General features: G+C 46.1%; 1 protein-coding gene across 2 annotated transcripts in view; it reads left to right on the plus strand.

Annotated features, from left to right (window-relative positions):
- Positions 1 to 27,414, plus strand: part of FSTL4 (follistatin like 4) — a 456,287-nt gene that overhangs the window by 361,099 nt on the left and 67,774 nt on the right. For both annotated transcript variants that reach the window (XM_032628573.1, XM_032628572.1), the window contains exon 7: positions 26,001 to 26,167. In XM_032628573.1, the coding sequence (XP_032484464.1) occupies positions 26,001 to 26,167 (167 nt within the window). The remainder of the gene's footprint in view (positions 1 to 26,000; positions 26,168 to 27,414) is intronic.

Here is a 27,414-nt window from a genome sequence, read left to right on the forward strand (position 1 = left end):
CATTCGGGGTTTTCTGTTAATGCAGCTGAAAACGTCTCATCCGATGCACAAGGTCTTTAAAAGTGTAAATCAGACCATTTTACTCTCCTGCTTAAAATCCTCCGTTGGCTTCTCGTGGAATAAAACCCAAACTCCTCACCGTCGTCATGGGGCCCCTCCAGCTCAGCTCTTGACCACATCTCCAGCCTCACCTCTGACCACTGCCCCCAGAGGCCTCCTCCCTAACTCCGTGCTGCCCTTTCCCTGCTTGTGCTCATAGCATCACACTCTGGTGAGGGAAAGGCTCCTCCAAATTCAACCCTGAGCCCCCTCTGCCAATACCCAAACCAGGCTGTCAGGGCCAACGCCCCACACTGACCTCCTCTCCTTCCAACAGTTGGACTCAGCTGAGCTCCCTGCCCCCTTGATAAATACTCAGTGACCAAAGTTATGGGAGCAGAGGGGGGACACAGAGGGAGGGCGCAGTCTGAACATGGCTCACCCTGGACCTGGAGGTGGTGGGCCAAGGTCCTTGGGGGGCATGTTGGAAAGGACGGAGGCCGTGAGCAATGTTTCCTTTAAGACAGAAGTTGGCAGGAGCTCCATGGGCCCTGGGAGAAGCAGAGCCCACCGCCAGGCTCAGGAACCCCTCAGCAGGAGTTCATCGGAGCTGTGGTGCACTCCAGAAGTTGGAGTTGAGACAAAAACAAATACACTGATGTAATCTGTTTCCAAAATGGCCTGCTGATGCCTGTTTACAAAATGCAGCCATGACTTAGCGTCCTCAGGAGACCAGATAATTAAACAGAAAACAAGCTATATTATTCATGTTCTTGCAAGGCCCGATGGCTTCTCCCCTTTGCATGCGTGAAGCATGGTCCCTGCTCAGAGAGGGCCCAGCCTGTGCTGCAGGGCAGAGGTGGAGTGAGGGGACGCATCAGGGACAGGCTCCCTGTCTGGCTTCTGCTGCTTCGTCACCCCCCAGCCCCTGGACAATAGAGGATTGTGTCTGTTCCTCTTCCTTGGCTGAGGCTGTGTAGTAACAAGAGTGCCACAGTTTAGAAATCCTCTTCACGTCTTACTCACTAAAGAGAACAAGAATGTGCTTGTAATCTACATTTCAGATCACACGCCTTGGGAAAGTTTAGCGGCTATCAGTCAAGACAGAGGTGGCACCTCAAGCCGGTGTGTGGGTCTCTGGACCTCCACTCCCAGCTTGCCTCACCTTAGGGAATGCCACTGTATTATGCAAGAGGATCAAGCCAGGAATGCAGGAGGGAGTCACCCTGAAACCCCTTTCCCTTGCCCCCTCATCCACATTATTTCCAAGCCTTCCTGTTCTCCCCATCTACACAGTCACCACCTGTCTCCCCTGAACCACTGCCTTAGCCTCCTGGATGGTCTCCCCGCATCCTCTCCTCTCCCCTAATGGTCCATTCCCACAGTAGCCAAAATGATCCTTTTAGCATGCAAATCAGATCACAGCCCTTCTTGACTTAAAATCCTTCCCATCCCTTTCCATTGCCTTAAATTAACACTGTTACATCTTCCCTTTAAGGAACCATGGCTCTGCCTGTTCCATCTGGCTGCATTCTGCCTCTCTGACTGCATCTGTGCCACACACACCTGCCCTATTCCCTGTGATTCAGCCACACTGGCCTTCTTCAGTTCCCAGAGAACTCTAAGGCCCATCCTACCTCAGGGCCTTTGCACAAGCTGTTTCTCTGACTAGACTATCTTTCCCCGCACTCTTGGCCTGGCTAGTTTCTTCTCTTCTTACAGATAACTACTTAAATATCTCCTACTCAGAAGTCTTCCACCCCTACTCGCCACTTGCATCTTTTTTTAATCTATATATATTTTTTTTAATGGAAATATAGCTGATTTACAATGTTGTGTTAATTTCTTCTGTACAGAAAATTGATTCAGTTATACATATATATATATATACTTTTTTATATTCTTTTCAGTTATGGTTTATCGTAGGATATTGAATATAATTCTCTGTGCAATACAGCAGGACAATGTTGTTTATCCATTATATATAAAAATGTATACATCTGCTAACCCTAACCTCCCACTCCATCCCTCCCCCAACCCCCTCCCCCTTGGCAACCACCAGTCTGTTCTTATGTCCATGATTCTGCTTCTGTTTCATAGATAGGTTCGTTTGTGTCATATTTTAGATTAAATATATAAGTGATATCGTATGGTATTTGTCTTTCTCTTTCTGACTTACTTAGTATGATAATCTCTAGTTGCATCCATGTTGATGCAAATGGCATTATTTCGTTCTTTTTTATGGCTGAGTAGTATTCCATTGTACATATCACATCTTCTTTATCCATTCATCTGTCAGTGGACATTTACGTTGTTTCCATGTCTTGGCTGTTGTGAATAGTGCTGCTATGAACACTGGGGTGCATATACATTTTTTTAACATCTTCATTGGAGTATAATTGCTTTGAAACGGTGTGTTACTTTCTGCTTTATAACAAAGTGAATCAGTTATACATATACGTATGTTCCCACATCTCTTCCCTCTTGTGTCTCTCTCCCTCCCACCCTCCTTATCCCACCCCTCTAGGTGGTCACAAACCACCTAGCTAATCTCCCTGTGCTATGCAGCTGCTTCCCACTAGCTATCTATTTTACGTTTGGTAGTGTACATATGTCCATGCCACTCTCTCACTTTGTCCCAGCTTACCCTTCCCCCTCCCCATGTCCTCAAGTCCATTCTCTAGTAGGTCTTGGTCTTTATTCCTGTCTTGCCCCTAGGTTCTTAAGAACTTTTTTTTTTATTCCATATATGTGTGTAAGCATACAGTATTTCTTCTTCTCTTTCTGACTTACTTCACTCTGTATGACAGACTCTAGGTCCATCCACCTCACTACAAATAACTCAATTTCGTTTCTTTTTATGGCTGAGTAATATTCCATTGTATATATGTGCCACATCTTCTTTATCCATTCATCCGATGATGGACACTTAGGTTGCTTCCATCTCCTGGCTATTGTAAATAGAGCTGAAATGAACATTTTGGTACATGACTCTTTTTGAATTATGGTTTTCTCAGGGTATATGCCCAGTAGTGGGATTCTGGGTCATATGATAGTTCTATTTGTAGTTTTTTAAGGAACCTCCATACTGTTCTCCATAGGGGCTGTACCAATTCACATTCCCACCAGCAGTGCAAGACTGTTCCCTTTTCTCCACACCCTCTCCAGCATTTATTGTTTCTAGATTTTTTGATGATGGCCATTCTGACCAGTGTGAGATGATATCTCATTGTAGTTTTGATTTGCATTTCTCTAATGATTAATTATGTTGAGCATTCTTTCATGTGTTTCTTGGCAATCTGTATATCTTCATTGGAGAAATGTCTATTTAGGGCTTCTGCCCATTTTTGGATTGGGTGGTTTGTTTTTTTGTTATTGAGCTGCATGGGCTGCTTATAAATTTTTGAGATTAATCCTTTGTCAGTTGCTTCATTTGCAAATATTTTCTCCCCTTCTGAGGGTTGTCTTTTGGTCTTGTTTATGGTTTCCTTTGCTGTGCAAAAGCTTTTAAGTTTCATTAGGTCCCATTTGTTTATTTTTGTTTTTATTTCCATTTCTCTAGGAGGTGGGTCAAAAAGGATCTTGCTGTGATTTATACCATAGAGTGTTCTGCCTATGTTTTCCTCTAAGAGTTTGATGGTGTCTGACCTTACCTTTAGATCTTTAATCCATTTTGAGTTTATTTTTGTGTATGGTGTTAGGGAGTGTTCTAACTTCATTCTTTTACATGTAGCTGTCCAGTTTGCCCAGCACCACTTATTGAAGAGGCTGTCCTTTCTCCACTGTACATTCCTGCCTCCTTTATCGAAGATAAGGTGACCATATGTGCGTGGTTTATCTCTGGGCTTTCTATCCTGTTCCATTGATATATATTTCTGGTTTTGTGCCAGTACCATACTGTCTTGATTACTGTAGCTTTCTGGTATAGTCTGAAGTCAGGGAGCCTGATTCCTCCAGCTCCATTTTTTGTTCTCAAGATTGCTTTGGCTATTCGGAATCTTTTGTGTTTCCATACAAATTGTGAAATTTTTTGTTCTAGTTCTGTGAAAAATGCCAGTGGTAGATTGATAGGGATTGCATTGAATCTGTAGATTGCTTTGTGTAGTAGAGTCATTTTCACAATCTTGATTCTTCCAATCCAAGAACATGGTATATCTCTCCATCTATTTGTATCATCTTTAATTTCTTTCATCAGTGTCTTATAATTTTCTGCATACAGGTCTTTTGTCTCCTTAGGTAGGTTTATTACTAGATATTTTATTCTTTTTGTTGTAATGGTAAATGGGAGTTATTTCTTAATTTCACTTTCAGATTTTTTATCATTAGTGTATAGGAATGCCAGAGATTTCTGTGCATTAATTTTGTATCCTGCTACTTTACCAAATTCATTGATTAACTCTAGTAGTTTTCTGGTAGCATCTTTAGGATTCTCTATGTATAGTATCATGGCATCTGCAAACAGTGACAGCTTTGCTTCTTCTTTTCCAATTTGGATTCCTTTTATTTTCTTTTCTTCTCTGATTGCTGTGGCTAAAACTTCCAAAACTATGTTGAATAAGAGTGGTGAGAGTGGGCAACCTTGTCTTGTTCCTGATCTTAGTGGCAGTGCTTTCAGTTTTTCACCATTGAGGACAATGTTGGCTGTGGGTTTGTCATATATGGCCTTTATTATGTTGAGGAAAGTTCCCTCTATGGCTACTTTCTGCAGGGTTTTTCTCATATATGGGTGTTGAATTTGTCAAAAGCTTTCTCTGCACCTATTGAGATGATCATATGGTTTTTCTCCTTCAATTTGTTAACATGGTGTATCACGTTGATTGATTTGCGTATATTGAAGAATCCTTGCATTCCTGGAATAAACCCTACTTGATCATGGTGTATGATCCGTTTAATGTGCTGTTGGATTCTGTTTGCTAGTGATTTTGTTGAGGATTTTTGCATCTATGTTCATCAGTGATATCGGCCTGTAGTTTTCTTTCTTTGTGACATCCTTGTCTGGTTTTGGTATCAGGGTGATGGTGGCCTCGTAGAATGAGTTTGGGAGTGTTGCTCCCTCTGCTATATTTTGGAAGAGTTTGAGAAGGATAGGTGTTAGCTCTTCTCTAAATGTTTGATAGAATTCACCTGTGAAGCCATCTGGTCATGGGCTTTTGTATGTTGGAAGATTTTTAATCACAGTTTCAATTTCAGTGCTTGTGATTTGTCTGTTCATATTTTCTGTTTCTTCCTGATTCAGTCTTGGCAGTTTGTGCTTTCTAAGAATTTGTCCATTTCTTCCAGGTTGTCCATTTTATTGGCATAGAGTTGCTTGTAGTAATCTCTCATGATATTTTGTATTTCTGCAGTGTCAGTTGTTACTTCTCCTTTTTCATTTCTAATTCTATTGATTTGAGTCTTCTCCCTTTTTTTCTTGATGAGTCTGGCTAATGGTTTATCAATTTTGTTTATCTTCTCAAAGAACCAGCTTTTAGTTTTATTGCTCTTTGCTATCGTTTCCTTCATTTCTTTTTCATTTATTACTGATCTGATTTTTATTATTTCTTTCCTTCTGCTAACTTTGGGGGTTTTTTGTTCTTCTTTCTCTAATTGCTTTAGGTGCAAGGTTAGGTTGTTTATTCGAGATGTTTCCTGTTTCTTAAGGTAGGATTGTATTGCTATAAACTTCCCTCTTAGAACTGCTTTTGCTGCGTTCCATAGGTTTTGGGTCGTCATGTCTCCATTGTCATTTGTTTCTAGGTATTTTTTGATTTCTTCAGTGATCACTTCGTTATTAAGCAGTGTATTGTTTAGCCTCCATGTGTTTGTATTTTTTACAGATCTTCTCCTGTAATTGATATCTAGTCTCATAGAGTTATGGTCGGGAAAGATAACTTGATACAATTTTAATTTTCTTAAATTTTCCAAGGCTTGATTTGTGACCCAAGGTATGATCTATCCTGGAGAATGTTCCATGAGCACTTGAGAAAAATGTGTATTCTGTTGTTTTGGGATGGAATGTCCTATAAATATCAATTAAGCCCATCTTGTTTAATGTATCCTTTAAAGCTTGTGTTTCCTTATTTATTTTCATTTTGGATGATCTGTCCATGGGTGAAAGTGGGGTGTTAAAGTCCCCTACTATGAATGTGTTACTGTCGATTTCCCCTTTTATGGCTGTTAGTATTTGCCTTATGTATTGAGGTGCTCCTATGTTGGGTGCATAAATATTTACAATTGTTATATCTTCTTCTTGGATCGATCCCTTGATCGCTATGTAGTGTCCTTCTTTGTCTCTTGTAATAGTCTTTATTTTAAAGTCTATTTGTCTGATATGGGAATTGCTACTCCAGCTTTCTTTTGATTTCCATTTGCATGGAATATCTTTTTCCATCCCCTCACTTTCAGTCTGTATGTGTCCCTAGGTCTGAAGTGGGTCTCTTGTAGACAGCATATATATGGGTCTTGTTTTTTTATCCATTCAGCCAGTCTGTGTCTTTTGGTGGGAGCATTTAATCCATTTACATTTAAGGTAATTATCAATATTTATGTTCCTATTCCCATTTTCTTAATTGTTTTGGGTTTGTTATTGTAGGTCTTTTCCTTCTCTTGTGTTTCTTGCCTAGAGAAATTCCTTTAGCATTTGTTGTAAAGCTGCTTTGGTGGTTCTGAACTCTCTCAGCTTTTCCTTGTCTGACAGTAAAGGTTTTAGTTTCTCCATCAAATCTGAATGAGATCCTTGGTGGGTAGAGAAATCTTGGTTGTAGGTTTTTCTCCTTCATCACTTTAAATATGTTCTGCCACTCCCTTCTGGCTTGCAGAGTTTCTGCTGAAAGATCAGCTGTTAACCTTATGGGGATTCCCTTGTGTGTTATTTGTTGTTTTTCCCTTGCTGCTTTTAATATATTTTCTTTGTATTTAATTTTTGATAGTTTGATTAATATGTGTCTTGGCATGTTTCTCCTTGGATTTATCCTGTATGGGACTCGCTGTGCTTCCTGGACTTGATTAACTATTTCCTTTCCCATATTAGGGAAGTTTTCAACTATAATTTCTTCAAATATTTTCTCAGTCCCTTTTTTTTTCTCTTCTTCTTCTGGGACCCCTATAATTCGAATGTTGGTGCGTTTAATGTTGTCCCAGAGGTCTCTGAGACTGTCCTCAGTTCTTTTCATTCTTTTTTCTTTATTAAGCTCTGCAGTAGTTATTTCCACTATTTTATCTTCCAGGTCACTTATCCGTTCTTCTGCCTCAGTTTTTCTGCTATTGATCCCTTCTAGAGTATTTTTAATTTCATTTATTGTGTTGTTCATCGTTGCTTGTTTCCTCTTTAGTTCTTTTAGGTCCTTGTTAAATGTTTCTTGCATTTTTCTCTATTGTATTTGCAAGATCTTGGTTCATCTTTACTATCATTATTCTGAATTCTTTTTCAGATAGACTGTCTATTTCCTCTTCATTTGTTAGGTCTGGTGGGTTTTTATCTTGCTCCTTCATCTGCTGTGTGTTTTTCTGTCTTCTCATTTTGCTTATCTTACTGTGTTTGGGGTCTCCTTTTTGCAGGCTGCAGGTTCATAGTTCCCGTTGTTTTTTGTGTCAGCCCCCAGTGTCTAAGGTTGGTTCAATGGGTTGTGTAGGCTTCCTGGTGAAGGGGACGAGTGCCTATGTTCTGATGGATGAGGCTGGATCTTGTCTTTCTGGTGGGCAGGTCCACATCTGGTGGTGTGTTTTGGGGTGTCTGTGGGCTTATTATGATTTTAGGCAGCCTCTCTGCTAATGGGTGGGGTTGTGTTTCTGTCTTGCTAGTTGTTTGGCATAGGGTGTCCAGCACTGTAGCTTGCTGGTTGTTGAGTGAAGCTGGGTGCTGGTGTTGAGATGGAGATCTCTTGGAGATTTTCGCCATTTGATATTACGTGGGCCTGGGAGGTCTCTTGGGGACCAGTGTCCTGAAGTTGGCTTTCCCACCGCAGAGGCACAGCAGTGACTCCTGGCTGCAGCACCAAGAGCTCTTCATCCAAACGGCTCAGAATTAAAGGGAGAGAAAGTAGAAAGGAAAGAAAGAAAGAGAGAAAGAGAGAGAGAGAGGGAGGGAGGGAGGAAGGAAGAGAAAGAAAGGGGATAAAATAAGATAAAATAGATGAAAGCTATTAAAATAAAAAATAATTATTGAGAAAAAAAAATTTTTAAGTAAAAAACAAATGAAAAACGGACAGACAGAACCCTAGGACAAATGGTGAAGGCAAAGCTATACAGACAAAATCTCACACAGAAGCATACACATACACACTCACAAAAGAGTATAAGGGGAAAAAATAATATATCTTGCTCTCAAAGTCCACCTCCTCAATTTCGGATGATTCGTTGTCTATTCAGGTATTCCACCGATGCAGGGTGCGTCAAGTTGACTGTGGGGATTTAATCCGCTGCTCCTGAGGCTGCTGGGAGAAATTTCCCTTTCTCTTCTTTGTTCGCACAGCTCCCGGGGCTCAGCTTTGGATTTGGCCCCGCCTCTGCGTGTAGGTCGCCGTAGGGCGTCTGTTCTTTGCTCAGACAGGACGGGGTTAAAGGAGCCACTGATTCAGGGGCTCTGGCTCACTCAGGCAGAGGGGGAGGGAGGGGCACGGAATGAGGGGCGAGCCTGCGGCAGCAGAGGCCAACATGATGTTGCACCAGCCTGAGGCACGCTGTGCCTTCTCCCGGGGAAGTTGTCCCTGGATCACGGGACCCTGGCAGTGGCGGGCTGCACAGGCTTCGGGAGGGGAGGTGTGGACAGTGACCTTTGCTCGCACACAGGCTTCTTGGTGGCCACAGCAGCAGCCTTAGTGTCTCATGCCCGTCTCTGGGTTCTGCACTGATAGCCGCGGCTTGCACCCGTCTCTGGACCTCCTTTAAGCAGTGCTCTTAATCCCCTCTCCTCGCGCCCCAGGAACCAAAGAGGGAAGAAAAAGTCTCTTGCCTCTTCGGCAGCTCCAGACTTTTTCCCGGACTCCCTCCCGGCTAGCGGTGGCGCACTAACCCCTTCAGGCTGTGTTCACACCGCCAGTCCTCTCCCTGCAGTCCGACTGAAGCCGGAGCCTCAGCTCTCAGCCCCCGCCCACCCCAGCGGGTGAGCAGACAAGCCTCTCGGGCTGGTGAGTGCCGGTGGGCACCGATCCTCTGTGTGGGAATCTCTCCGCTTTGCCCTCCGCACCCCTGTTGCTGTGCTCTCCTCCGCAGCTCCAAAGCCTCCCCACTCCGCCACCCGCAGTCTCCGTCTGTGAAGGGACTTCTAGTGTGTGGAAACCTTTCCTCCTTCACAGCTCCCTCCCACTGGTGCAGGTCCCGTCCCTATCCTTTTGTCTCTGTTTATTCTTTTTTCTTTTGCCCTACCCAGGTACGTGGCGAGTTTCTTGCCTTTTGGGACGTCTGAGGTCTTCTGCCAGCGTTCAGTGGGTGTTCTGTAGGAGTTGTTCCACGTGTAGATGTATTTCTGATGTATCTGTGGGGAGGAAGGTGATCTCCGCTTCATACTCTTCCGCCATCGTCCCCCTCTCCCATGTACCTTTTTGAATTATAGTTTTTTCTGGTTATATGCCCAGGAATGGGATTGCTGGATCATAGGGTAATTCTATTTTTAGTTTCCTAGGGAACTGCCCTATTGTTTTCCACAGTGGTTGCACCAACTTATGTTCCTACCAACAATGTAGGAGGGTCCCCTTTTCTCCACATCCTCTCCAGCATTTGTATAGACTTTTTTAGTAATGGCCGTTCTGACCGGTATAAGGTGGTACCGCACTGTAGTTTTGATTTGCATTTCTCTAATAATTAATGACATTGAGCATCTTTTTATGTGCCTATTGGCTGTTTGTATTTTTTCTTTGTAGAAATGTCTATGTAGGTCTTCTCCCCATTTTTCGTTTGGGTTGTTTGGTTTTTTGTTATTGAGTTGTATAAGCTGCTTCTATATTAAGCTCCTGTCAGTTGCATCATTTGCAAATATTTTCTCCCATTCTGTAGGTTATCTTTTCATTTTGTTTATGGTTTCCTTTGCTTTGCAAAAGCTTATAAGTTTGACTGGGTCCCATTTGTTTGTTTTTATTTCTGTTGCCTTGGGAGACTGACCTAAGAAAACATTGGTATGATTTATGTCAGAGAATGTTTTGCCTATGTTCTCTTCTAGGAGTTTTATGGTGTCATGTCTTATGTCTAAGTCTTTAAGACATTTTGAGTTTATTTTTGTGTATGGTGAGAGGGTGTTTCCTAACTCCATTGATTTACATGCAGCTCTCCAACTTTCCCAACACCACTTGCCGAATAGACTGTCTTTTTTCCATTGTATTTTCTTACCTCCTTCGTCGAAGATTAACTGACCATAGGTGTGTGGGTTTATTTCTGGGCCCTCTATTCTCTTCCATTGGTCCATATGTCTGTTTTTGTGCCAATACCACACTGTTTTGATTACTGTAGTTTTGTAGTATTGTCTGAAGTCTGGGAGGATTATGCATCCTGCTTTGTTCTTTTTCTTCAGGGCTGCTTTGGCAATTCATTCTGTGTCTTTTATGGTTCCATATGAATTTTAGGATTATTTATTCTACTTCTGTGAAAAATGTCATGGATAATTTGGTAGGGATCAGATTAAATTTTTAGTTGCTTTGGGTAGTATCGCCATTTTAACTTTATTAATTCTTCCAATCCAAGAGCATGGGATATCTTTCCATTTCTTTGAATCAGTTTCAATTTCCTTATTAATATTTTATAGTTCTCAGTGTATAAATTTTTCACCTCTTTCGTCAGGTTTATTCCTAAGTATTTTATTTTGGGGGGTGCTATTTTAAAGGTATTGTTTTTTGACATTCTCTTTCTGATATTTCATTGTTGGTATAAAGAAATGCAACCGATTTCTGTATGTTAATCTTGTATCCTGCTACCCTGCTGAATTTGTTTATCAGTTCTAGTAGTTTTTGTGTGGAGTCTTTAAGGTTTTCTGTATATAGTATCATATCATCTGCTATGAAGACAATTTTACTTCTTCCCTTCCAACTTGGATACATTTTACTTCTTTTTCTTATCTGATTGCTGTGGCTAGGACTTCTAATACTGTGTTGAATAGAAAAGGTGACAGTGAGCATCCTTGACTTGTTCCAGATTTTAGCGGGAAGGCTTTCAGCTTTTCACCATTGAATATTATATTGGCTGTAGGTTTGTCATAAATAGTTTTTATTATATTGAGATACATTCTCTCTATACCCACTTTTGTAAGAGTTTTTATCATGAATGGATGTTGAATTTTGTCAAATGGTTTTTCTGCATCTATTGAGATGATCATGTGGTTTTTGTCTTTTCTTTTGTTTGTGTGGTGTATCACTTTAATTGATCTGGATATGTTGAACCATCCTTGTGACCTTGGGAAGAATCCCACTTGGTCATGGTGTACGATATTTTTTATGTGTTGTTGGATTCAGTTTGCTAATATCTGTTGAGAATTTTTGCATCTATATTCATCAAATATATTGTCCTATAATTTTCTTTTTCAGTGGTATCCTTGTCTGGTTTTAGTATCAGGGTCATGTGGCTTCGTAGAATGTTTTTGAGAGTGTTCCCTCCTCTTCAGTTTTTTGTAAGAGCTTGAAAAGGATCGGTATATGTTCTTCTTTGTATGTTTGGTAGAATTCACCTGTGAAGCCATCTGGTCCTGGACTTCTTTTGTTCATAGGGAGTTTTTTAATTACAGATTCTGTTTCACCTCTAGTGAGCAGTCTGTTCAAATTATCTATTTCCTTTTGATTCAGTTTTAGTGAGCTGTATGTTTCTAGAAACTTGTCCATTTCTTCTAGGTTGTCGAATTTGTTGGAAAATAATTTTCCATAATATTTCCTTATGGTTTTTTGTATCTCTGTGGTATCAGTTGCTATGTCTCCTTTTTCATTTCTTATTTTGTTTATTTGGGTTCTCTCACTTTTCTTCTTGGTGAGCCTGGCCAGAGGTTTGTCAATCTTGTTTATCTTTTCAAAGAACCAGCTCTTGGTTTTATTGATTTTTTTTTTTTTGCTTGTTTTTTAATCTCTACTTTATTTATTTCCTCTCTGACCTTTATTATCTCCTTCCTCTGCTGAATCCAGGTTTTATTTGTTCTTCTTTTTCTAATTCTTTTAGGTGGTGGGTTAGGTTGTTTATGTGAGATTTTTCTTGTTTCTTAAATAAGGCCTGTATCGCTATGAACTTCGCTCTAAGAACTGCTTCTGCTGGATCCCATATATTTTCTTTGGTTGTGTTTTCATTGTCATCTGCCTCAAGATATTTTTTAATTTCTTCTTTGATTTCATCATTGACCCATTGGTTTTTTAGTAGCATGTTATTTATCGCCGTGTAATTGTTTTTTCTTGTTTCTTTTTCTGTGGATGATTTCCAGTTTCATGTTGTTGTGGTCAAAAATGATGCCTGAGATAATTTCTATACTCTTAAATTTGTTGAGGCTTGTTTGGTGCCATAGTATGTGGTCAATCCTAGAGAATGTTCCATGTGCATGTGAAAAGAATGTGTATTCTGCTTTTTTTGGATGTAATGTCCTGAAAAATATCAATAAGTCTAACTGTTCTATTGTTACATTTACGATCTCTGTTGCCTTATTGATTCTCTGTCTAGATCTGTCCATTGATATGAGTGGAGTGTTAAAGTCTCCAACTATTATTGTATTCCTGTCAATTTCTTCCTTTATGTCTGTTAGTATTTGTTTTATGTGTTTGGTTGCTCCTGTATTAGGTGCATATATGTTGATGAGTGTAAAATCCTCTTCTTGTATTGATCCTTTTATCATTATATAGTGTCCTTCTTTATCTTTCTTTATGGCCTTTGTTTTAAAGTTATTTTGTCCGATATGAGTATTGCAACCCCTGCTTTCTTGTCATTTGTTTGTGTGAAATACCTTTTTCCATTCCCTCACTTTTAATCTATGTGTGTCCTTTACCCTAAAGTGGGTCTCTTGTAGGCAGCATATTATAAGCTGTTGTTTTTTTATACAATCTGCCACTCTGTGTGTTTTGATTGGAGCATTTAGTCCATTGACATTTAAGGTAATTACTGATAGATATGTATTGCCATTTTAAACCTTGTTTTCCCATTGATTTTATATTTCTTCTTTGTCCTTTTTGTTTTTCCTTTTGTGGTTTGATGATTTTCTTTTGTATTATAATTATACTCTCTTCTTTGGGGTTTTTGTGAATCTGCTGTATGTTTTTGATACGTGGTTACCCTGTTTTTCAAGTATGTTAACCCCTTCCTGTATCTACTTGCCTTAGACTGGTGGTCATATAGGCTCAAACACATTCTAGGCGGAAAAAAAAAATCTACATTTTCTTGCTCCCCCACATTTTATGATTTTGATGGCCTCTTTTACATCTTCATGTTCATCCTTTTGCTGTTAATTGTGGTTATTTTCACTTTCACAGAAATTTTTTTGATTTTTTTTCTTAATCTGTGTACTGGCTTATTTAAGTGATTTACTTTCCAATTGTGATTTTCTCTTTCCTATAGATTCTTCTTTTCTATTTAGAGAAGACCTTTCAATATTTCCTTTAGGATAAGTTTAATATTGCTGTATTGTTTTAGTTTTTGCTTCTCTGAGAAATTCTTTATCTCTCCTTCTATTCTAAATGATAATCTTATTGGGTAGAGTATCCTAGGTTGCAGATTTTTCCCTTTCAGGACTTTGAATATTTTGCCACTCCCTTCTGGCCTGCAGCATTTCTGTAGAGAAATCAGCTGATAGCTTTATGGGGGTTCCCTTGTAATTAACTCTTTGTTTTTCTCTTGCTGCCTTTAGAATCCTCTCTTTATTATTATTTTTTTTTTTGCGGTACGCGGGCCTCTCACTGTTGTGGCCTCTCCCGTTGCAGAGTACAGGTTCCAGACATGCAGGCTCAGCGGCCACGGCTCACGGACCCAGCCGCTCCACGGCATGTTGGATTTTCCCAGACCGGGGCACAAACCCATGTCCCCTGCATCGGCAGGCAGACTCTCAACCACTGCACCACCACAGAAGCCCTCTTTATCTTTAACTTTTGCTATTTTTTATTATAATATGTCTTGGTGTACGTCTGTTTATATATATATTATTTGGGACGCTCTGTGCTTCCTATACCTGCATATCTGTTTCCTTCTTTAGGTTTAGGAAGTTTTCAGCCATAATTTCTTCAAATATATTTTTTATACCCTTTTCTCTTTCTCCCGCTTCTGGAATCCCTATTATGTGTAGATTGGCATGCTTTATATTATCCTATAGGTCTCACATTGCTTTCTTTTTTGTTTGTTTGTTTGTTTGGTTGGTTTTCTGTCTGCTGGCCTGATTGGGTGGTTTCTGTTATTCTGTCTTCCAGGTCATTTATTTGTTCTTCTGCATTATTCATTCTACTATTCATTGCCATTAGCTCAGCTTTCATCTCTGAAAATGAGTTTTCTAATTTTTCTTGATTCGTCTTTATAGTTTCTAGTTCCCTTTTACAGTATTCTGCATTTCTGTCAATAGCCTTTCTTAATTCCTTTAATATTTTCATTATCTCCTTTTTGAAATCAGTGTCTGTTACACTAAAGAAGTCTTTCATTATTTGTTCCTTCAGAGAAATTCTCTTGGTCTTTTAACTGGGAGTGGTTCCTCTGCTTCTTCATTTTACTTATATTTGTCTTACTCTGTGAGTTTAGGAGAAACAATTGTCTACTGTGGTCTTGGAGGACTATTTACATGTGAGGGTGCCCCTGTGTAGCTTGTGTGGGTTTAATATATTTGGTGCGAGGGCTGTTTTTAGTACGGGTGCCTGTCGCCTCTTAGGGAGTGCTGGTCATTATCCCCTTGATAGGGAGCGTACAGATGTGGCAGCTGGTTCCCAGTCCTGGGGCTCTCAACAGCAGTGGCAGCTCCGGCACATCCCCAGAGCACATGATGGAAGTGGATGTAGCTCCTAACCACTCCTGGAGTCTGCGAGGGCAGTGGCAGAGGCTCATGACCACTCCTGGTGTTTGGATGAGCAGCAATGATGGTTCACAACTGCCCTTGGAGCCTGTGCAGGCAGTGTCTTGCCCTCTGCAAGTGTGCACAAAGGGAAAAGGGCTACAATCTGGGTCCCATCTCTCCCCTTGGGCACCCCCCAAACAATGGCAACAGGCCTCTAAGGCAGCCCAGATTTCCTCTGTGTACACCCTCAGTTGCGGTCACATAGGATTCCAGCCACCCCAGGCTGTTTGCACACAGCCAACCTCAATCCTCTCCCTGATTCTGATCTCTGAAGCCCGAGTTCCAGCCTCCAGCCCCTGTCTGCATGGGCGGTTGCATCTCTCAGGCTGCAGAGTGCAGTGCAGCAGCACTGACCATCTGTGTAGTTCTCCCTCTGCTCTGGCTGCCACAGACTGGCTGCTGCATTCTCCTCTGAAGCTCCCCTTCTGTCCCAGCCAATCTCCCTGCCAGACGAGGGGACTTCCCAGGGTGCAGGAACCTTTCCTCTTCCACAGCTCCCTCCCAGGGATGCAGGTCCCATCCCTATTCCTTTCTTGCTTTCTTTTTTTTTTTCTTTTCTCTTTTCCTACTGGTTACATGGAAATTATTTTGCCCTTTCAGCAGTCTGAGGTCTTCTGCTGGCGTTCAGTAGATATTCTGTGAGAATTGTTCCAAATGTACATGTATTTTTGATGTATTTGTGGAAGCAGTTGAGCTTCATGTCCTACTACTCCACCATCTTGATCCTGAATGTCTCCACTTGCATCTTGATAGGGCTCCCGTGATATTCTCTCCTGGCATCTTGTTCCTTCTACCTATAGAGCATATTATACTGTGTAATTTATTTACACATTCTCTCCCATCCCACCCTTAGATGCCCCCTCCCTTGGGCATAGAGTTTGAACACTAATAATGAAAGCAGTAGTAATAGCTATGGGATAAGGGAATGAGATCCCTGGACAGATTTTCTGGGGATTGGAACAGAAGTTAGATCTCCTCTTGTCAGAGGATTCTCAGAGGCTTCCTGACCTGAATGCCTTGCCCTCCCAACAGTCCCTTCCACATCGCATTACAATTTCTTCAGTGGAAGTAAATTAACTTATATTTCTTCCTCTTGGTAGGGGGGTGGGGTGCGGTGTTATGTATTAGGTAATCAACACCAGGTGCTATAGAAACCCTAAAATCTCAGCGGCATAATGCAGTAAAGACTGACTTCTCACCCTCATCAGGTCTGATAGGGTCAGGCAGCTCTCCTCAAACAGCAACTAGGAGACTACTTTGTTCTTTGTTCTCACAAAATGCTTCGCCATACAGTCTCCATGGAAGGAAATGAGAGCGTGGATGATAACTCCATAAGTTAGGGTTCTCCAGAGTACCAGAACCAGTAGGATGGATGGATGGATGGATGGATGATGGATGGATGATGGATGGATGATGGATGGATGGATGGAGAGTTATTTATTTTTAGGAATTGGCTCACATGATTATAGAGGCTGAGAAGTCCCAAGATCTGCAGTCAATAAGCAGGAGGCCTAGGAGAGCCAGTGGTGTAAGTTCCAGTCTGAAAGCCAGCAACCTCAAGACCCAGGAAGAGATGTTGTCTTGGTTCAAGTCTGAAGAGAAGAAAAGACCTATGTCCCCTCTTGAACCAGTCAGGGAAAAGAAACTCTCTCTTACTCAGACTTTTTGTCTTATTCAGGTCTTCAGTTGACTGGATGAGGCCCATGGACATTAGGGAGGGCAATCTGCTTTACTCAGTCTACTGATTCAAATGTTCATCTCATCCAGAAACAGTCTCATAGATACACCAGAATAATGTTTAACCAACTCTCTGTGCACCCCATGGCCCAGTCAAGTTGATACATAAAATTAACCATCGTAATGACTGCTTGTGGACCCAGGCATGTTCAGATTCTTTTGGTCAGAACCAGTCATATCACTGCATCCTGGCTTCAAGAGGGGCTGAGAAATAGTCTTAGTGAGTGCTCAGAGATTGGAAAATGAACCAGCATCTGTGAACACATAGCATGGCACCCTCATGCTGGTTAGATCAAAGCTGTCTGCTCTTCACCAACAGCTTGTCCAGGAGATGCTAGATCCAGTCTTTGACATCTGTATGAATTTTTGCAAATTCCGAGTAACTAGTATACAATTACCTAAGATAGTACTTCTTTTCCCTACAGTCACCAAAAGACAACTTTGGTTAAAATACTTTCCTTTTGCAAATATCTCGAGCAGAGGTGCTTCCATTCCTTTTGGGAGCCAACTTGGCAGGATGTGGGAAATACAAAGACTGGCTGGCCTGGCCGAGGCTCCCCCAGGCCACAAAGACCAGCTAGGGAGGCACCATGGAGGCCACGCACCCTGCTAACCAGGAGGCCCTGAGCTTTGAACCTTGGCGCTGACCCCATGCTTCCAGTGATGCATCTGCTGCCTGCCACACCCATGGCACCCCAGGGCACCCTGAGACAGTGGTGTCATAGTCTCTGGGCGCTTAGCTCACCTCTAACCTCCCCTCATCTGCCCACAGTAGTCACAGTGTGGTTTAGTTTTCCCAAAGCCAAAAGGGTTCATTGGCCAGAGGAGGCAAAACAGAGCCCTAGAACTCAGAGGATGCCCAGCTGACCTGGCCCCGCCCAGGCCTCTCCTGCAAACAAAGAGAAGGCTACACCAGACCAGGGCTCTTTGGGAGCAGGACATGGGTCTACCTTCTGCATCCACCCCTGCAGGGCCCACCGCTGGGCAAACAGGGAGCTCTACCAAAAGAGGGCAGTCAGGCTCTGCAGTAGCCAAGGGCTCTGCACCAGGGTCTGTGGACAGGCTCAGGGGCCTGCTCTCCCTCCGTATGACACTTGTCCCCTTGCTGAGCCAGGAGTCGCAGGTTAGCAGGCTCTGGGCCTGTTCTGCTTGGTAGCATATACCCACGTATCCTGGCAAGTGCTCAGTATATAACTGTTGAATGAACACTGCCCTAATCACTCACTTGCTTAAAACTACTTATTAAGCCTTTTTGTGTGCTAGGAATTGTATTAGGTGCTGGGATACAAAAGAAATAAAAGACATATGGTCTCTGTCTTCATGCAGCTTGTAAGGGTGTCTGTTTACCTCAGAGAGTAGAACTTAATAACTGAACTGCAAAAATGGCTGAAGCAGCCCCAAACAACATAAGTCAACTGAGAAAGGAAATTACCCCCAGATCTGGAGGTAATTTTTTTTTTTTTTTTTTTTTTTGCCACGCCACTCGGCTTGTGGGATCCTAGTTCCCCAACCAGGGATCAAACCCGGGCCCTTGGCAGTGAAAGCATGGATTCCTAACCACTGGACCTCCAGGGAATTCCCTAGAGGTAATTAACTAGTGAGTTTATTACCATCCCCCAAATGAAGCAAGCAAGAGGGAAGATGACAGTGGCACAAAAATTAAATCTGAGTATGCATAAAAAAACAGGAAATTTTGGATGAGTGCAAGTCTGGCTGGTCCAGAGCCACCTGCCCAGGCCGGACATACCCCAGTGTTCAAAACATGCGTGTCAAGATGAAAGGCCCCAAGACCACCTGTTCCCAGCCTCCCACCCACACAGTCTCGGCAGATGTTTGAAGGGAGCCCAGAGAGGCAGGCTCTGGTGGAGGGGAACAGGGGAGGCACGAAGTACCCCCATCACCTCCTCATGGGGCGAGCTAAAGCAGCCCCACCCTGTAAATGACAAGGGAAGCCATCAGGTCCAGGGGATGTTAGATGTTGCCTGTCCCCTACTTGGTCAGGTGACCTTAGCCATGCACACTCTACCCTGGTTTCTCTTCCACTCCCCAATTTCACAGTGTGGCCCTGATCACAGGAACAAGACCAGATTAATAGAGTCTGTCACACAGGGCCACACCCCCTTTGGCAACTCCCAGGCCACCCGGGGAGGGGGTGTTCCCCGGGTCACGGGGGAAGCACATTACCGCGGGAGGAGAGCAGTGCGCAAAGAGGCCACCACTGCAGAGAGCTCTCTAAGCACCTGGTCTGCGGTGTCTCTCCAGGTCTCCCTCATTTCCAGCCAGCCCCTGAGCCCAGGTTTGCCCTGAGCCTAGCTCAGTCAACACAGGGATGTGGGGGCTGGTAGACTGAGGTTTGAACAGAGTCTTTCCACCAAGAGCATCATTTGAAAACTGGCAAATGTCCAGGTAGGAATGTGTTCCATTAGTGCATTTCTAGCATAAGAAAACTAACGCCAACTTGACAGGAATTTAAGAAATTTAATTTCTATTGCTGTGAAGCACCAGAAGCCTGCTTGAGAGGGTGCTGATGGGTTTATGAGTGTCTCATTGAGTTCAAGTCAGTGTGAGAAATAGCGCCTGAGATTAAGGGAAAGCTGTAATAGGAACTAAAACCCAGTTCTCCCACAATTCAAGTTTTATGGCCTCCTGCTTCTAGGCAGGGTGCTTGTTCGCTTGCTCATGGTGGGCCCATTAATCCCCCATGCTGCCTCTTCTCTCCAAGCTCCAAGGAGCAGGGAGAGCGCATGTGTGGGGAGGAGAGTGAGGGCTGTGTCTGGAAAACCAAGGGTGTTCCCACTGTGGTTTGAAGGGCCTAGAGAGCCAGGGAGGTGTCTTCCTGGACTGGACCTGAAGCCCACCTGCCGTGTGCCAGGCACTGTACTAGATACAGGAGGGCCAAACAGTGCTGCTGGGACCCCCCTGCCAACGTGCAGCCTGGTGAGTGTGATCTCGGGTGGCCTTGGCCTGCAGAGGCTCAAAGCAGGATCTCAGTTCCCCGACTGAAGCCAGGCCACGGCAGCGAGAGCCCCAAATCCTAGCCACTAGACCACCAGGGCCAGTGGTTAGTGACAAGGTCAGCCTTGGAGAAAGGAATTTCAACAAAGAGATGGAAAGTAGTGAAACAAGTAAAGTGTTTATTAGGAGGAAAAAAGTATGTGTGGATAGACTCACACAGGTGGGCTCAGAGAAAGAGTTGCACTTTTGGGGTAGTTTAAATCACTTATATGGGGAAAGTTCTTCTGGTTTCCTCTGGCCAATCATCTTGCTTTGCCTGGCTCTGAGTCCATATTTGGTCTGACTCAGGGCCCTCCCCTGTGTGCGTGTGAATCTCTTAGCCAAGATGGATTCCAGCGCAAGGGTTTCTGAGAAGTTGACAGAACATATTATGGTCTGGCGCCCCCTCCCTTCTCTGATCTCTGAGGAACCTTTCTGTGCATGTGTAGTTTGAGCAGTCTCCTTGACCTCAAGAATGAGAAATATGTAGTCTCTTTATTTTTCATCCAAGCAGGACTCAGCTCCTCCTTGCTCCTGCCATTATCTTTATCTTGGAGTATCTGTCCATAGGGGATAGATTCCAGCTGCTCAGGCTGGGGCCCATCTATTTCCTGCCTCAAGTGAAGCAGGAAGGTCTCTGTTGTGCTGAGCAACCCACGCTGACTTTGACAATCATGGCAATGCTACCTGAGCCTCTTCATCCCAGGAGGAATAAAGAAAAGCTGACTGATGTCGGAAGGCCTGGCCCATAGGGAGACAGATGTCCCAAGCTGTGAGGAACCCCCATTTCCCTTGCCCTCCTTGAATTGCCTACACACCAGGCAGCCTTCCAGTGCTGGTTCTTATAGTGAGGACATTGTCTCTTTGTGTCCACCTCTGCCTAGCAGTGCCAGACAAGCTCCCCACCCTGGCCCTCCCTTTCCAGGGACACCAGCCTCTTTCTACAGATTCACTGTCACCCCAGACCTGACAGGAGCCCCCAGCTCAGCCCTCTGTTACTGCCCCCACCATCCTCTGGGCACAAGGCATATCTTGTTGCTTGGTCCCCCAGAAACCTAGGGACACTTCCCACAGAGTGGCCCATGGGACCACAGATGGTCAACACCATGGGAGCAGCAGAGCCACAGCCAAGAGCTGGAAGGACCCCTTGTCGGCCCTTCCACAGGCTGCTCCCTGGAGGGCTGCAGTGTGGCTTCTCCACCTCCCTCTCCCGTGACACTGGGCCACACCAGAGCAGAGTCCAGGTGCAGACATATCTGAGTCCCCTGCTCTACAGACGTGCCTGGGCAGGGGTGGGGTTCAGCCCACGGTAGAAGTTCAGTCAGTGTGTTCACTGAACACGTAAGAGGGCCATCTACGCACATCCCAGGCTGCCTGGCCCTCCTCCTGTCCCCATCACCACGGGAGGCTCGAGAGGACTGTGGGGTCCCCTCAGCCCTGCCACACCACCATCACAAAGCCCTTCCAGATCACTCTCCAAAGAGGGGGCAGGTGGGGGGCAGACGGTGGTAACAAATCAGGTTTCCTCCTGATGACTCTCATTGTCTTCACAACGTGGCTCCAGCCACCGCCCCATCATCATCTTGCAGCATGTAGAGGCTTCCAGACAGGGCTGTGAAGGAATGGAGGGGACCGAAGGGGCCCTCTCGGTGTCTCTGTGGGGGTCACAGGGCACACCCTTTCTGTCGTGACATCTGACCCCACCCCCAACCACCCAGCGCCCGGCCCAGAGGTGACCACATGGCCCAGGCCTGTGGGGCGATCAGTACTGCGACTACCGAGTACTCCATCCACCTGGCCTGGTTGATTGCTTCAGGGAAGCACGCAGGAGATGAGTCTGGGCAATTAGATTCCCCCGCCCCGTGCTTTTTGGCAGGGCTCTCAGGAAGGATTTGGGCCCTTTCTCCGGGATCCCGTGTACAGGAACAATGTGAGGGTGGGGCCACCCCTGGACATCTTGCAGCCACGCGGAGAGTGCCACTGTTGAGGGCCCTGGATGCTTGCAGCCTCCTCCACCCCCTTAGATTTCCCAATTACAGGCATTAAGATCATCCCCGTTCTTGTTTTTTCTTTTTTTTTTCCCTAGGCTAGTTGAGCATTTCTGAGAATTTCTGTTACTTAAGGCTGAAAAGATCATGATAAGTTCACCAGGATGATTTCTTTCAATCTTCACCCAATGTCTGTCCAAGTGTCTCCTTATGTGAAGACTTCAGAGTCCCAGAAACATCCCATGAGGTCATCCTGGGGTTGGGGACCAAGAGTGTGAGAGTCTCAGAATAGACGAGTAGAAGTTGCCAAGTAGGCACAAGCTTAGACCCCAAACCACAATGGGATGGGGACCAGTGGGTACCATGTTGAGTCACCTGGGAGGAGAATGTGGGGCAAGGTCAGGGACTGTTCTCAATTCACGGTGAATCTGTGGGTGATGGGGAGCCACTAGTAGCTTTTGAGCAGGGCTGTGATATATCTTGTACTCCAAGTGGTGACCAGGACACTCACGGGCAGAAGGGGCAAACTGGAGGGGTGACCATACAGGAGGCTGTTGAGGACTTGGATGGAGAGGGATGGGAGGGTTCAGGGGATATCAGGAGGGAAGCCCCTGTGGGCTTGGCAACTGTTCACGCTGCCACTTGAGGCGTCACTTGTACCATCACGGCAAGTGGGCAAGGAACAGAGGCAGGTGGCGTTGCGGGAAGCGGCAGCCGGGCAGCTCCCGGCAGGACCGGGGAGAGTGAGCAGGGACGTCTGCTCAGAACCGTGCGCTCCGAATCCTAGAGCCTGAAAGCCAGCCAGGCCCCCAGAGCCCTCCTAGCGCAATCCCTCATTATATGGATGTCTAAACTGAGGCCCAGGGACAGGAAGGACCTGCCCGAGGCCACTCGGGTGTCACCAGCAGAGCCAGGCCTGGAGGCCAGGGTGTCCAGAGCCATAGCCAGGCATCTGCCCAGTTCGCTCGAGCCCCAGGCCGTGATGCTGCCTCATCTTTCCCTCACTGGGAAATCACCCTGGGAGGTGGGGCCTGCCGGGGAAGACGTGTTGAACAGTAAATAACCAAGAGTGAGGAGCAGTTCATTTGCCATAAATATCTCCAGAATTTTAAAAGGATCTGGGGAATATTGACATGGACGAAATCTAATAAAACATTCATTTAATTAAACTTTAAATGACCCAAATATTTGCTGTTTGGTTAATATTTGTGTAGCTGACAGGAGCAGAATTATGATGGTTTTGTCAGTACTCATGCATTCTAATTTTGCATGCGTCTTTCCCCTGAAAATCACACATCTTCAGACATACAGATGTTCGAGGGTGCACTCAGGAAAGATGCGGGAACCAGATCCCAGCGGCGGATGGCGAGCCACACAGGCTTCCCACTCGGGCTTGTTTGTTTGTTTGTTTTTAGCCCCGTGCTATAGGCTCCTCCAGCCATTTTTCTACAACTGTTTAAAAAGGAAGACTTTGGGGCCACATGGAGGAAGGGGCTCCTACACTGCACGTAATCTTCCATTCCCATGCTCCTAGACTGGTAATTAAGGCCCCTGGGACCCCACCGACCACACTGCCTCCCCTCCCCACCTGCACCCACATTCTCCCTTTCCATCTCCCCATTCCCGCCACACCCCAATCTTTTAAGGCAGTGGCTCTCAGGCCTCAGGTACCACAGAAGCCCCTGGATGATTGTTAAAACCTGATGCCCATCCTGCCACCAGACAGTACCAGCCTGGGCTCGAGGGGCGGGAGTCTGCGTTTTGATCAGTTGCCCCAGAGATGAGATGCAGGTGGCGGGAGGAACCATACCTGGAGAAGCAGAGTTCTGGAGCCCAGGGGAGGTCCTGCTTCCTCTGAGGGCCCCTCCCTGACTTCCCAGTTGGCCTTTTACTTTTACTCTCACTGGTACTCATACATGCAAAGAAAACATAGGTTCCTTTTGTAACATAACTGACTGCTTCACACACCCCACCCACCAGCCACTGGGAGAAAAATGTCCCTAAATGTTCAGTCCATTGTAAAGCTTAGTCCGAGCTGATCATTTTAACAGTCCACGTAAGTAATGCCCTGGCTAATAAAAATGCTTTGTATCTCCAATTCCCAGCCCCCCAAGCTGGTTTCTGAGTGTAGAGGTTAGCGTGCGGCTGTCCACTGCCACCTCTGGTCCCCACCACGAGGACCCTGGTCGCGCTGTCCACGGGCACCCACGGCAGAGGTCAGCCCTGCTGTGCTTTTGGTCTGGGCACTCTCAGCCTAGTGGAGTCCAGCGTCCCCACTGGCATGATGTGCCCTTGAGGTCTGGAGGCCGTTCCGTCAGGCCCAGGTCTGAGAGTCCGATGCAGTCCTCAGGTACAGGGGCCCAGAGCACACCCTGACCCAGCCAGGAACCTCTGGGTCCCTCCATGCCGCGAGGGACTGAGGGGGCTCTGGCAGACGAGCACAGGCCCTGGTTCTCTGCCACATCTTTGTGGTCGCCTGAGGTGGTGGGGTGCAGGCCGCTTGAGGGAGGGTTCAGCCTCCTCCTAGAGCCCCCCGTGGTTCCCCTCACCCGCACACCAACAGGCATGCTCTCTGCCCTTCCCGCTGTCTCCCTCCTTCTTCGCACACGCCTGGGACGAGGGGGGCCTTCCACACCCCCTCCCACTTCCACAGAGCACGGAGCCTTGTGGCTCTTCTGAGGAGGAAGCGTTGTCTCCTCTGCACTTGGGCACAAGTTCTTCTCTCCCTCTCTCTACCCCTCTGAATCTCCAAAGCCTGGCTCTTGCTACAGAGGGTTAGCGGCTTCTCTGCTGGAGCAGTAAGCCTCATGACTCAGAGGTGGGAGGGCAGCAAGCAGAACATGATTTAAGAGGGAACTTGAAATGCATCACTTTAATGTTTGTAAAATATTACGCCGGTTGCGTCTGCATCAGTCACTCAGTGCTTACCTTTCCTCCTGTGGCTCCTTCAGCGGGAGTCACATTTTTCCTCTGTGTGATTGCCCCTCTCCACTGGCCTGTTGGCTCTTCTTTCCTTCTTTATTTCCGTTTTCTCCATTTTTCATCCATCCGTCCATCCAACAAGCACCGATTAAGCACCTAGTGTATATCTTGTTCCTCTTCGTGGGCCCAGGGCCAGGCCACTGAATGTTTGCAGAGGAGAAAGGGCTTTGGGACTCAGGATCAGACCTTAGTGCACCTGCTTTCACTGCACCTGCTTTGCGGTACGTGGCACCTACAGCTGTTTTTGCTCCCCTTCCCCTCCTCCTTTCCCACACACACTGGCGAGAGAGTGTGAGCACAGGTGTGCTGCCTGGTCACAGCTCAAAAGTGTCCCGCTGAGTCACAGAGCTCAGGTCCCAACTCTGTGCCTTTCTCCACACCTGTCAGGCCCCCAGGTCCCAGCGTCTTTGCTGGCATCCCAGAGTAGTAGCACAGGCCCCCAGAGCCAGCCCCCTCCCCCCACTCATGCTGCCTCTGGCTGCCTCCCCAAGCTCCCCCAAGTAGATTTGGGGGCAGAAGAGTGGAGAGGTAGTCCAGTCAGTGAGCTAGTGACACCCCCTCCAAGCCTCATCCCATTTTGGCATTTGAATACCCTGAGTTTGATTTTTTTCTTTAATCCTGAGAATTTCAAAAGGCCTGTGATTGCAGGGAGATCTTTTAGACCCTTCCTCTTTGTCTGATGGATGATCAGTCTTAATGCCAGTTATCAAGTATAAAATGGCAAGGATTAATCATTTGTACAGCCTGAAGTACACTTCAAAAAATTAAAGGCTACAGTGCACGGCGGCTGAGCAGAAATCCAAATCCAAGTTCAGAGAATCCTTAGACAGAAACAAACCTTCAAAGGTCAGCCAGTTCATTCCCCAGACTTCAGACAGTGCAACCTTTAATTTGCCCCCAGGTAGATGAGAAACCTGTCGGCCCAGCCAGCAGACCTTGACAGCACTTGGCAAGGCCCCGACTCCAGGGGGCCTGGAGAGCACAGGGCAGCCCCTGGTTTCGGAGGGGCAGCCCACACTCTTAGTTTGACTCACAGATCCACCGCCCAGATGCTTCCCCTACGCTAGCTGTGGTTCCTGACCTGAGTTGCCTCGAACAGCCCTTTGAGCATTTCACGTAAGTTGTGGCCCCTCTCCCAGGAGGTGTGTCCATCTGTACATTTAGTCAGCACATTATGGACAATGTTCCTGCTCCAGGAATTTGCCCGAGGCCCCTGACCTGCAGTAGATCCCTGGGGCTGTATCCCTTCAGGTATAGACTCCATTTCCTGGGCCTACAGCTGACGGCTTCTCCTTTCCCTGCAGAGGTGGTACAGCTCAGTCTCGCCCCTGAGGAGAGGGTCAGTGTGGCCACAGTGACCGTGGGCCTGAGCACAGTGCTGACCTGCGCTGTCCGCGGAGACCTGCGGCCGCCCATCGTCTGGAAGCGCAACGGGCTGGCCCTGAACTTCCTGGATTTGGAAGACATCAATGTAAGTCACCTGGCTCTGACTCTGAGCTCAGACGCACCTCCCAGGGAAGCCAACTGGGCAAGATGCCGAGATGCCATGTGGTAGCTGCAGGGCCAGAGGGCTTTCTTTTCACATCCCATGGTGGTGCCATTCAGCCTGTTGTCTGGTGTCTGGAGGTATCAGTCCCACCTCGTGCAGAGAATAGGATGGATGGTGGCTGCAAGCTGCTAGCCAACCCCAGAATAAGGTGAACAGGGGAGGCACGGTGGGCAGGGCAGGAGGTTCCTGGGCAGGGGAGAGCATCTGGCTGGGTGCCCCCCAGGAGAGACTCTGGACCCTGAAGCTGGGGAGGATACAGACAGCTGGACGCCGAGGAGGGGGTATTCCCTGTGGAGGGCAGAGGTGAGCCTCTGGGCTGGGTTGGCTGGAGGGCAGGGGCAGCAGGGTGGTGAAAGGAAACAAGATCAGGCCAGAGGGGCCTGCCCAGGAGCCTTGTTTGCTGGGAGAGGGAGTATGGATGTGATGAGTTGAGCAGAAGAAGACAGCTCCAGAGCTCTCATAGCCTAACAGGAGCAGCGGGGGCCTCCTGGGTTCTGAGGGCGCAGGCACCCCGCACTGGGGTCCCAGCATCACCCCACTCTGCCTTTATGACTGGACGATTTCTTAAACTGATCCTCAGTGAGTTCATCTATTAGAAAAGCAACATTGTCGGTGCCTCCCTTCTACTGGCCTTGAGGAATGAAGGGATTGAGTCAAGGATACGCACTGGCCCTGGCTTGGCACAGGATAAGGTGGCTTCCTGGGAGTTCATGTGAGAAGATGGAGTGTTGTCACCCACACAGGGCGCTGCCAGGATGGCTGACAGGTCTTGAGCTACTGTGACAGGAATACAAGTTTCAGGCAGAAAAGGGGCAGCCCTGGTCTCCTTGGCTCAGGACAGGCCAACCCAGAATGGGCTGCTTGGCCCCAAGAAGGAAGACCTGTGGGATGGGTGGTCAGTTCCTGTAGCCACTGTGAGGTGGTGAGGGAGGTGCTGGGGCAGAGGGAGCTGGCCTGGGCCGTGTGACCCATGAGATGGACTAGCACAAAGGGCAAGAGACCAATTGGTTTGCTTAGATGCAACACCATTCCAGCCATCAGCCCTGCCCCGCAATGGAGTGAGCATCACAGGAGGCAGTGAGCTCCCCATCCCTAGAGGCATACAAGCTCAAGCAGGATCATGGTAAACAATGCTGCTAGCCACAAGAGGGCAGCTAAACCCCATGATC

The sequence above is a fragment of the Phocoena sinus genome, chromosome 3 (genome assembly GCF_008692025.1).
Source record: "Phocoena sinus isolate mPhoSin1 chromosome 3, mPhoSin1.pri, whole genome shotgun sequence".
Classification (NCBI taxonomy): Eukaryota; Metazoa; Chordata; class Mammalia; order Artiodactyla; family Phocoenidae; genus Phocoena; species Phocoena sinus.